The 12,553-nt window shown below is 36.4% G+C and overlaps 2 protein-coding genes across 6 annotated transcripts in view; one reads left to right on the forward strand and one right to left on the reverse strand.

Moving 5' to 3' along the window:
* LOC119541636 (ubiquitin-conjugating enzyme E2 E1) overlaps positions 1-7,951 on the forward strand; it is a 96,418-nt gene extending 88,467 nt beyond the window's left edge. The window contains exons 3-5 of the mRNA XM_037845711.1: positions 4,497-4,629; positions 5,951-6,098; positions 7,156-7,951. Of these exons, the coding sequence (XP_037701639.1) occupies positions 4,497-4,629; positions 5,951-6,098; positions 7,156-7,253 (379 nt within the window). The 3' untranslated portion in view covers positions 7,254-7,951. The remainder of the gene's footprint in view (positions 1-4,496; positions 4,630-5,950; positions 6,099-7,155) is intronic.
* Positions 7,952-9,217: 1,266 nt separating this feature from the next.
* The window catches only part of NKIRAS1 (NFKB inhibitor interacting Ras like 1), an 86,545-nt gene continuing 83,209 nt past the window's right edge, over positions 9,218-12,553 (reverse strand). For all 5 annotated transcript variants that reach the window (XM_037845765.1, XM_037845757.1, XM_037845747.1 and 2 more), the window contains one exon: positions 9,218-9,793. In XM_037845765.1, the coding sequence (XP_037701693.1) occupies positions 9,551-9,793 (243 nt within the window). In that variant the 3' untranslated portion in view covers positions 9,218-9,550. The remainder of the gene's footprint in view (positions 9,794-12,553) is intronic.

Raw genomic sequence — 12,553 nt, forward strand, 5'->3', positions numbered from 1 at the left:
AAGATTCAAGTCAGCTGTGTGTGACCGAAAGCCCAAAATAATCACTTAAAAATATATTACACTTAAAAGAAGTTTATTTCTCATATAAATGAGGGCCTAGAAAGGCCCTAAGTTCAGTGTTCTTTGTAGTCATTAGAGATAAAGGTCCCTTCTGGCTCATGACTGCAACCCATAGGCTATGGCCCTTGTCCTCCTGGTCCCATATTCTTGTTCCAGGAAAAGTTAAGAAGCAAAGGTTATACTTCATTTATCTTAAGGTCACTCAGCTGTGACATAATTTGCATCTAAGTTGCCCAGAACTTCAGACTCATCTAGCTGAAATGGAAGCTTGAGAAATGTAGTCTTTATTCTAAGTGGTTATGTTCCAGCCAAAGATTGAAGTTTCTAAGGAAGAGGAGAATAGACACGGAATAGCCAATCTTTGCCACATCTGCCTTCCTGAGGATATTGATAAAGTTTACCCCAAGTGCCAATTCTTTATTTTTATGAAACATTAGTCACTGTCCTGTGGGGATAGTACTAGGGGTTACTTGGGGTGTTCAGGTAGGTAGAATCAAGCTTTCAATTCAAGCCTTTGCCCATGTTTGAAACAAATGAGCCCACTGTTGCTTTTCTGCCCCTTTGTTCCCTCTCACTTGCTGCTATTTGCATGCCTGTTTCTTATCTTCCTATCTTCCCAACCTCTCATCCTCCATGTTTTCTGGAGGCATGATGATTTTGTCTAAAATAATATCTGAATTAGGGACCTACATGTTCATATGCAAGGGTCATCTCCTAATAAAGTTTTAAAAAATTGATTAGATAAGAATATAATTTTTTAAAATTTTGATAATTTTTACTTTGCTTCCAAGATGTTCTTTGTAAGAAATCAATGATTTCATTTGAAAACTGAAATGCAATTTTGATTTCTGCTTGTTAAAATGGAAGAACAACACAGTTGTCTGTAATGTCAGTATTAAGGATCAGAATTGGGGAGGACTTACAAAAGCATAATTTTAAAACAAATGAAGTTTAAATATTATTTTGTGGAGCTATACTAGAAAATTTAAAATCAATCCAGAGAGCATATCAAATTCTAGGAAGACTGCTTTAATGATAGTTTTTAAAAATTGGGTTTATTAGTAATTTCTTAGGATTTTACCTTAAATGGCTTGAAATGATTATATTTCACATGGTTTTGAACCATATGCATTAAGCAAAAGTTACTACCAACTGCTAGTTCTTTGATTTGTATAATCATCAATATAGTATTAATGAGACCTAAGAACTGTGACTGGAGCTGCACTTTCCACTGGGCAATGGAGATAAGACAGGGTCTCTGGGATTATAGGATAAGGCTGTCAGAGGTGAGAGCTCTTGTCATTGAGTTTACTCAATTCAAACATTCCCTGTCAGTCACCAGATCTTCCTGTAGAGACAGAAGAGTGTTACAGCTCATGACAAACCTACTCTTAATGTTTAGGTACTGTCTGAAGTCAGAAGCCATTATAGAAGTAAGATACCATGTGTCAAAGGAAGAAATGTCTATCATTTTTCTTAAATTGTTTATCATAGCAGTATTTATTTTGACTAGAAGAGAAAGAAGCTAAGTGCACATTTTTTTTTTTTTTTTTTTGGTGGGGAAGCACCTTGTGTAACAGTTTTATGTATTATGCTTTTATTTTCTTCGGTTACAAATAAAACATACTCTAAGAAAATCTGAACAGCACAGGCATGCATGTTCTTTATTTGACTTCTAAATTACAGCCTCAGGCAAAGATTCTAATCGGTGTCAAATTTCAGCATCTTCACACTGGGATATATATATATATATATATATGTTTTTAAAAAGAAGTGCATGATTTGTACTAGTTTGTATAACTCCACTGATACTTCAGATAGTTGGCTATTTTTTTTAAAGTTCCAAACACCCTGATTAAAATATGTGCCTCATCAGCATGGTAGACATGCAAACTTGTAAAGTATATCTTTTTGGTTCTCATCTTTCCTTAACACCTTAATTTCAACTTCTCACCACCACCATCACCCCCAGTTCAGGACTTTCCATGTTTTAAAAATCATTTGGATTAATAATTTAAATTACATAATGATTCTAAAGTGACTTCAACCAGCTTTGAAATTGAAGTTGTATTTCTTATTGTGGAACCAAAAAGTATCTTCTGTTAGGCGGGATGAGGGGATTTGATAGAAGGCTGGTCAAGGCATACTCTGCTGATGTGAGAGTAAACTTGGTTAGTCATTTTGTAGAGAAATGTTGGAGGTGTGCTTGAATAGACTTTTCCCTGAACCAAGCCCTGTTCTCACACTGGCCTGCTGAGAGTCAGAAACATTTGGCCTTCCAATCCCTCTAGAACAGGTTTGACTGCCCACTTCTTAAACCAGTAGATCCTAACTTTTCCAGTAAGAACTTGAGAAAAAGCAAAAAATTTGCAGGCCCCAATATCATAACTTTGTTTTATTATTCTCTGCTTAAGAAAATGCGTACAACAAAATCCTTTATGAATTTATCCAGTAGTAGTTTTAAATGAATAGCTGAAGGTTTTTATACAGGCCACAATGCTTGGTCTTTCCAGTGGATTCTCAGACCCTTCACAGTAATTCACAAGTCCTCTGGTTAAAGGCCCAAATTTAGGGATGCCTGCTTTTGAGTCTTCTCCAAGGCTCCTGTTAGGTATTTTATGATTTCAGCTACATTTAATATTATTTCATTTAGTATTTAATTATTTTTCTTATATTTGAAACTTAACCAGAAGGGTAAAACATCCTTTGTTTTTATTATATAGTTACGTTTATGTTGTGTGCTTGACTCCCTAACACCCTTTTCCCCCCACACTTTTTTCTGAACTTTCAGAGAAGTTTATACCTGAACTGAAAGCAAATTACAAAGAAGTGACAGTTTTACTTTGGATTTCTAATTAAAGAACAGGTGACAAGTTGCAAAATGTTAACGCTTATGTTCCTAACTGGTTGTCCTACTTCCAGAACAACCTGTATGAGTGAGTGAGTCTTAACTACAAACCTTCTATGTATTTCAAAATTACCTGGGGAACTTTTTACATGTATAGATTCTTGGGTCTCCCTCTGTATATTTTAAACTCAGTCGGTCTGTGGAGGGGCCCAGGAATCTTTAAGGTCCTACAGATTATGTCAATGAACAATGAAATTTGGGAACCAATTTCTGTACATGTCTATGTTGGATAAAAGGAGTGTATACGGCCACAGGTAGGAATTTTTCCCCCTTTTCTTTCTTTCTTTCTCTCCTTCTTTCCTTACTCTTACTTAAATGGAAGACTTGAACCTGGTTTTAAACCAGTTAACAGAGGGCATCTTGAAGACAAAGATTTTGTCTTGTTCAGTGTTGATGTCCCTGCTATTTTGTACTCTACCTAAGTACATGAGCATTCAGTAAGCAAATGAATCCAATTCACAGCATGCATTTATTTAAAAGAGCTGTGTTTGCCTGCTCGGTAGAAATTATTCCAAGTAAAGACCTTTTTGTTTGGCTGACATATTGTTCTTTGAAGCAGCTGTTAACAGTTAAGGTTTGAGAAGTCTCAGGGATGAAAATTTTTAAGTTAACCACTCAGCACCTTTACCCATGTTACATTCTTTGAGAAGATATTTTAAAATTAATAACAAAGACCATTTCCCAGGCTTTCTGTCTCTCTCTCTCTTCCCAATACCAGCGTGCCACAGTTACTAGTTTGGGTGGGTGTATTAAGCTCTTTGTAGGTTTTAGGGTTGTGAGGGTAAATTATTTAAAAACATTACTAATGTATTTGGATACAAAGCACTCTGGAGACCAGCGTAACTAGTAGAGCAAATGCTTTGGAAGTCATTGTGGCCAAATTATGGTATAACTCATTGTAAATAACGATTTAACAGATAAGGGATGGATTAATGTCCCAATTGTTAATATTTTGACAACCTGATTACAGAGTTTAATTAACTTGTCATCTCCTTCTCCTCCCACTCAACCTGGTTTATAATGAAAAATACACTGTAATCCATTAGATTCTTTTTAGGGTGAGATTATAGAAATACTAGGGGGATGGAAGAGCCATAGTCAGTGGAACAGATAGGAAACTGTTGTGCTTGTAATAGGTTGCTAGAAATGTAGCTCCAAGCATAAACTACTGTCATTGGCACTAATTTAGCATTTATGTCCTAAGAAATGTTTGCATTTTTCTTACGATGCAAATGAGGCATAAAGGAGAGCTTTGAGAATTGAAGAAAAGTTTCTTGCTTATTCTTAGCTAAGTAGGCTTTGAATGCCTTAACATTCTTTTATCATCCAGTTTACTTGATGGGAAGGCTGATGGATTTTCTTGTAGCACTGGGTCAGATTAAAAGCTACTTCTGTTTTGTGAAGAGATTCCACACATTAAACAAAAACGGGGTGGGGGGAGATGAGGGAGTAATCTTTTCCCCCTTTTTAATGCACTGTAAAAATTGGGATGGTGTGACGTCTTTTTATCTGTTGTATTATTTCACAGTGCTGGACCAAAAGGTGATAACATCTATGAATGGAGATCAACCATTCTAGGACCTCCAGGTTCCGTGTATGAGGGTGGTGTGTTCTTCCTTGATATCACTTTTACACCAGAATATCCCTTCAAACCTCCAAAGGTAAGAAATTCCCTTGATTTATGCCAGAATTTACTAATTCCCATGAGAGAGAAAGAACTATTATGGTATTTTAAAAGTGAATTACTAGTGGTTTTTTAAAATTGAATTTTTAATCACAAATGCTAGCAGATTTCTATTATGCCTTAAAGAATCTGGTAACATTTGAACCGATACAAAATACTTCTTTGCATTGATTTTGCCTCATTTGGCAGAAACCATTTCTAGGAGTAAGTGCTTTGTTTTGATGGTGCTTAAAATCAAGCTATTCAGAGGATAGCAACCAAAATTAATTCCCTGTTCTTACCTTACAGGAAAAAAGTTTTGACAGCTAAAAATAGTGTCGAAATATCCATTTATTAAAGCAATTAGAGTCAGAATCTCCTACCAAAAAGCCTTGGGATTCTGCCCCTTGTTCTCTTTTATTCAAATCCTTACCCTCCCGGTCTCAGTTTTATCATCTAGAATAGGTGGCAATTGCCCAAATCACTCATCTTTTGTAACTCTCATACAATCTGTGATTCTCATTCACACTGTCATAACGAAAGCCTCTTGTTGGGTATGGGCATACTACTAGATATAGGTACAACTGTAGAAGCAAGAAGTAATAATTGAAAGTCTTATTTTAAAAAAATGGTTGGTGTGTTTCGCAAATAAAAATGAGGAAATCAAAAAATTTTTAACACAGTTCATGTGGATTGTCTTGATTTGCCTACTGTGGTGGTCCTTACCTCTAACTAAAGACTCTATTATAGCACATTCTGTGCCTTAGGTAGATAGGATGGCTGCAGGATCTGATGTGTAAAGGTCAGAAAAAGCAGAAACAGACTTCATCTTTTTACAGCTTTTTTGGGTCTGTGGTCAGTTTTTTGTTTGTTTTTAAATACCCAAGATATGTATGTACTTCAGTTTGAATTTATGTTTCTAAAGCTCGAGGCAGTGTAGTTCTACCAGCTAACACAAGAGGTCAGCAAACAATTAGCTACTCAAACTTGGCTATATTAGGAAAATATTTAACACATTAAAATTGCTAAAGATGAATTTGAAAAGTTACCTTGCTTTTTGTCAACAGGTATTACTTGAAAATAAAATTGAAAATCCCTGAAATGGTGAGATTTCTAATCTCAGATTTATTAAAGTCCTTTCTCAGTTTTGTGGGGTCACTAATAAAGTTAAACAAGATGTTTAACTGTTACTTTATTCACCAAAAATTAAGTATCGGGCTTTTGTTTGTTTTTAATTAGGGCCACTCAATTGAAAAGGTTAGTAAAAAGTTTCACTGTTTGCTGCTAAAGTATTGGTTAACATTACCTTATTTTTTTAGGTTACATTTCGGACAAGAATCTATCACTGTAATATTAACAGTCAAGGAGTTATTTGCTTGGACATATTGAAAGATAATTGGAGTCCAGCATTAACCATTTCTAAAGTCCTCCTTTCTATCTGCTCACTTCTTACAGACTGTAATCCTGGTAAGGTTAATTATAATTCTTGTTTTGTTCTTCCTCACCTTTAAAATATTTGTTTTTCCAGATCAACTAAGATTTTATTTTTCTAATTGCTTTCATAAGTGCTTTCAAAGGAAAAAATCTAATAATTAAGAGAAGTTCAAGCTACTATAGTTGAAAAATTCAACCAATTTGCCATTAATTGATATGTTCTAGAAACAGGGTAAACTAAAAACATGTAGAAGTTTGCCTTAGGTTTTTACATTTTCAGTCATTCACACACACTTTTTTTTTTTAATGATGCCTTTTAGTATTTCCCATACAGTTCTCTTAAAACAAAGCAAACCACATACTTCCAAACATTGAGTTGTCTGACTGACCTCACTTGTGCCTGAGTGCTTGCCTCATAGCTTGTTGGCTACTTTGGTGGTTCTCAATTTTGAAAATGGCCTTGTTTACTAAATACTGAACAATTTTACTGAATTGTGGCTTTGAGACTCTGTTTCCTTTAATTAAAATTTTGTTTCTAAAGAAACCAAATATAAATTTAGTTATAAAGGTTCAAGTTTAAGAGAAATACCATACTTAATTGGAGGTCCAGGTTTTGACCTGCTGCTTTGTAAGTAAAGTGTGAGAGGTAAATAGTGTTACATTGCAGCAGCCCTGAGGACTTCATTGTTATCATGGTACCATAACATATGCCACTGACTGAAAGGTCATATGTACTCTGCTCTGTAGCCTTGAACATTCCAGGCGCTATTGAATTTAGCCTAATCTGCAAGAGCACAGAAACTCCAATTGGGTGGTGTTTAGGAGGAAAGAAATAAAATGAACTAAGGAGATGAAACCAGACCAGTACTAAACCCTGAGCATTCTTTGGCAACTGTTTCTCCCCCATCCATGGCATGCTTTTAAAGTCTAGAAAGAAAAATACACAGAAAGGTGAGGTGGGTGGTGTTTCAAAGATGAGTTTGATCACAAATAATTCGTTGTACATTTCTACTCAAGCTGTCACTAACTTGCTAAAGCTTAAGGTGTTCTTTTCATTTCTAGGGAATTAATCTACATTCTTTTCTTCCAGCCGATCCCTTGGTGGGAAGTATTGCCACTCAGTATATGACCAACAGAGCAGAACATGACAGAATGGCCAGACAGTGGACCAAGAGATACGCTACATAAATTGGGTTTTCACAATTCTTACATTATTTGTCTGTCACAGAAGAGAGCTGCTTATGATTTTTGGGGGGAGGGTGGGAGTTGGTAAAGAGTAGGGTATTTCTATAACAGATATTATTCAGTCTTATTTCCTAAGATTTTGTTGTAACTTAAGGTATCTTGCTACAGTAGACAGAATTGGTAATAGCATCTTTTAAAACTGTCATTAGTTCTGCAATATGAGCTGAAATGTAGTACAGAAAAGAACGAACATTTAGACATTTGGGTTCAGGTCTTATAGTATATAAATTTAAAAGTCTAATTTTGTACAGGCTACACACATGGCCATTTATGTGAAGTCCTTCCAAGACTACACACTTTTTTGTTTTAAAAAAAAATGGAATTTGTTTTCCCTTCTTGGGAGGGAACATTGGTATTTAACAGAGGTTTTTAGAGACTGTCATCTCATATATATATAAAATGGACACATGGCTATAAGACCATATAGGAAATGAGTAGTTGTGTATTTTATTTTATATACCAATCTACTTTATTGTGAAAAGATTAATAAAGGTTTAAATCAGGGCTTGTGAAAACCTGTAGTGAAATACCTTAAGCTGTTAACTGTGGAATAGGAGTTGCTCAGTGGATTGGTTATATGTTGTAGACTACTTAAGTCTACATTTGTTACTGTGCTAATAAACAATATTAAAAAACCACCACCCAATGCTGCTGCTGTTTACTTTCTTTTGCCTTTTGGGTGCACTCTGCAGATTCTTCTAAAATTGATACATCTTTACAATTAATAAAACAACCCAGAAATAATGCAGACTAAATAAAGGATTGGTATGTTGCTCTAATTTATACAACAGCCCTGCAAGGTAGATTTTGAAGTGTTTTGGATTTTCTAACTTGCAGATGCTGTGGTGGCAAGTACATGGGGAAATGGATTCTCTCATATAGCTGATGGGTATAAAAGGTGGGTACATAAACTGGTACAGCCAGATTAGAGGGCAGTTTAGCATAACTTAAATGTACATACCCCATATCCCAACAACTCTTTCTCTCCCAGAGAAACTCACCCAAGAATGAAGGTACATGTAAATTTATTCTATAATTTAAAAGGAATATGGTTACTCTGTGTATACTAACATAGTTCTAAGGTACATTCAGTAGATAGGGATGACAACCATAGCTGAGTGATAATTTTTTTGACAAAACAAGTATTTGTACATTGTAGTGACAACAGGATTTGTAAGTACCTTACCTTTTATATGCAGTTCTCAGCTTGAACTCACTGAACTCAGTCACCTGAGCTTAAAAGTACTCCATTTAAAATGTTACAGTATACTCATGTTTTATAACATGTTCTTTGCTGAATAGCGTATTTCATATTTTACATTTATTTTAGTTTAACATGCTGTCTACTTTTTAAATACAATTAGCCCCACTGCTCAAATCCTGTCAAAATCTTCAGAAAGCCACTGCACAAACTCAAGGTCTCTTCTCTAATTTTTAGACTACCTATGGCCCAATATTTTTATATTTTTTTTATTTCAAATGACTAGGTATCCAGAAAACTATACTGGAAACTTTACTGTCCATTTTCAAAAGAAGGAAGAAACAATTTGCCTTCTACTATTTGGTTTATCAATAGGGGTTCAGCTAAGGAAAAAAATTGTCTTGGAATGACGAATCAACTTGGTATAAGCCATGCTAAACATACAGTTTGACAAACGTAAATCATGGGTTTTTGTTCTATTTAGCAAAATCTCCACAAGAGAGAAGTTTAGGTTACTCGGTACCCAAATTGTTTACTGTGGTTGATCCACTTGGACACACAAAAATGTCAAGTTCTAGGCAGATGATTAACGAACTTGAAATAAAAAACAACTTATGTTTGAGTGAAGAAGTTTACATGTTACACAGAATCAAGATAGCTTCTGAAACAGGTTAAGGAAAAAAAAATTACGCATAGTACATTGGCATACTACCCAAGCTTTATTTTAGTGTTTTAACAACTGCAACAAATAAAAGTTATTTGTTATTTGTTGAAACAAAGGGACAGATTTCAAACAATGGGAATGAGACTATATCTCATTTCATATCAGGCAGTGATAAATGCAGCCTATGTATTTTTTTCAGTTTTAATTACAAGCTTTAATTTTAACCTAAAGTGCTTTAAATTACTTCCTTAGGGGTTTTTCTAAGGACCAAAGAATAGACACAAATGGCCTATTTTACACAGTAATCTTACTCTATGATCACAGGCTACTGAAGGCAGTCACTATTCAACAAGCAATTAATGAAATTACTGATTTTTAGTTCTCAGAGCTAGAGTTCCCTTTGTTTTTCCTCCCAGGCAAAGGAAAGCTTGATTTGCTCTGGGGTTGGGAAAGTTTACTTGCTAATAAAGTGAACGGCTCAATCAGGGTTTTCCGATCTGTAACAGTTACCTCCCACAGTCTCACTTTCTCACTTTTTGCCCACTGCTGGGCCACTTCAGCGTCCACTTGTCTCTGCTCAGAAAGGTCGATTTTGTTTCCTAATACAACAATTGCTACCTGAAAGAAAAATTGATTAAAAAGATCATACTAATAACTCTGTCAAAGGTAATACCAGGGAAAATGGAGAAATAAGGAAAACTGTCCCATTTAACAAACTACATCATCAAAACTGACTCAGATGTGAACCAAATGATAAGGCCTACATAGGCTAGCATCTCACTCCTCCCTTAAGGCATTTTGTTTAAAAATGCAGATGCTTCATGGGTTGCTAACTAGTAGGTTTAAAAAAAAAATTAACAGGTAAAGTAAGTCAGTTATTAATGGAAGATAAACTTGGGCCATTAAAATCTAGTACATAAATAATGGTGTGACAAAAATGTGTCCACATTTGAGTTTTGCTATGCCTTATGTTTGGGAGATTGGTAATACAGTACTTCAAATTAAACAGGACAACTGGAACTTAGCTAGGGCTTTTCTACAGTGAGAGCTCTGCACCCTTACTCCATGAGAAGAGTTTTCAATCTGTTATTTTCACATTATTCCCAATTCTAGAAAAGTGCCTGGTACCAAGTAAATACTCAAATAATCGTTAAATGTTTTAATCAACTGGAGCATTTTATACTAAATGCAAGTCACTCATTCATCTAAACTCGAATGCTTACCACCAGGCACTTTCTGAGGTGATGAGAACACAGCAGCCACAACACAGGCAAAACCCAGGGAGGTGGAGAATAGAAAGCTATCCAGATTTTCAGACAGTAACTGTAAAGAGGACTATAAAGCAGGATGATGTGACAATGGAAGGACAGCAAAAAATGTCAGAGAAGGCACTTCAGGAATAGCATTGAACTAAAGACTTCTGAACCATGGTTGTGGGCCTGCCTTTAAGTTGAATGACCTGTGCTCCAAGGGAAGGCCACACCATTTAGCATTTTTCCTGGCAAATCTAATTCACCATCCTTCAGCATGGAGCTATCCATTCAAGCCTTCCTGTCACTCTTCATCACCTAGATTTTCATCTTCATGTACATTCCCTAGTACGACCCCCATCTTTCCTACCAAGCTGCAGAAACACTCTAACTCTGCTCTTCAGAACTCAGCAAATCCCTTCCCTACACCCCCCCCCACCCCCCCTGCTTTGAATGTTCCCTTCCCCTTAACTGCCTCACTGAAACCTGGCTCCACCCTGCAGTTTTCTCATGTCTTTGCCTACCACTCCCCTCCTACCACGTCCCCTAGAGATGGAAGGCAGGGGGTGTTAAGGTGTCCTTGTTCCTCAATGCTATCTCCAACAATGTCCTTCCCTAAACACCTATGCGAAAGACTTGGGTTATTAGTCTAAACTACCTACTACCCTTCCCTGTTGCTGCTCTTACAAACCTGGCTCATGGTCACTCACTCCCAATGCCTTGTCCTAATGCCTAGTGATTACGCTAAGCCATATGATCCTTCCAGTAATCTGGTCTGTAGTTCCTTGCCTTCTCCCTCTGATGCTCTTAACCTCAGCCACTGTCATTACCAGTAACTGCTCCCCACTGTGTTCTCAATTCCAAGCATCCCACTCTGACCACCAGCTCCTACTTTCCTAATTCAGCCCCTCAAACCCTCACCACTCAATCCTAAACACAAGGATGTACAATCCATCGGCTTTACCACCTTTCTCACTGTCCTTTTATCCTATCTTATTCACCTGGCAAAACACCTACCCTAATTAAACTTAACTCTTAACCCTATTCTGTGCCTACACCATTTACACGGACCTGACTTGAGAAAAACACACAACCCTGCTGGCTGGTCCCAATTCGTAACTTCTGACCCCAGGTGGGCTAGTGATCTCCAGCAAAATATGTAACACTTCCTCCATTTCCTATATAACTAGACAACATTTAATATCTTGGCTCTCTCTCCAACCACCATCCCTTCTTCCTTCCTCCTCCTTACTGATGACCACACTATTTCAATGAGAAAACAACAAAAAGAAGAGAAGTTCCACATGCTTCCACCACATCTACAACTTACCATCTTCCATGCCCACACAAGGCAGCTCTAGAACCCATTCTCTTTTATTTGGACAAAAATATCACTCACCAATTAGCCCCTCTCTCCAGCATCTTCAGTTTCCTCCTCTCTATTGAATCATCCATTAGCATACAAACAGAATGTTACCTCCCATGTTGTTAAAAACACCCTCTCTAAACCACATCTTCTAGTTGATGTGCTAGTTTCTCTGTTCCCGTTTACAGCAAAACTCCTTCAAACAGCTGTTTGCTGTGTTCAGTTCTCTCTTTAACAGATACTCCAATTAGATTTCTATATATATCGTATAGCAATTTCACTAATACTGTTCTTGTTAAGACCTCCATGGTACCAAAGACAATGGCCAATTCTTAGCCTCCAGCTTTCTTGACCTATCTGCAGCATATGACATAGTTTCATCACTCCCTCCTTTTATTAACATAGTGGTTCTACTTGCCTTCTGGGATATCCTTATTTCTTAGTTTTCTTTCCACCTCATTGGCCACTTCTCAGACTCCTTTGCTTGTTTTCCTCAACTCTCTAACTTGTACATGTTAAAAGTGCCCCAGGGTAACAGCACTTCAGCTGAACGAACTCTTTGATTCTCACCTTGTCTCCCAAAATGTCTAATGTCAACACAGTAAAATAATCATTTTAAAACAAGTGAAAAGATCATTCATATTAAGAAAAATGAAATTACTAAAATGACATTTTCACCCAGCAGATTAACACAATTCAAAATTTTACGCATTATTTGTCAAGACTGGAAAAACAGGCCTTTTCATACCACTCCTATGGAAG

The sequence above is a fragment of the Choloepus didactylus genome, chromosome 1 (genome assembly GCF_015220235.1).
Source record: "Choloepus didactylus isolate mChoDid1 chromosome 1, mChoDid1.pri, whole genome shotgun sequence".
NCBI classification, from domain to species: domain Eukaryota; kingdom Metazoa; phylum Chordata; class Mammalia; order Pilosa; family Megalonychidae; genus Choloepus; species Choloepus didactylus.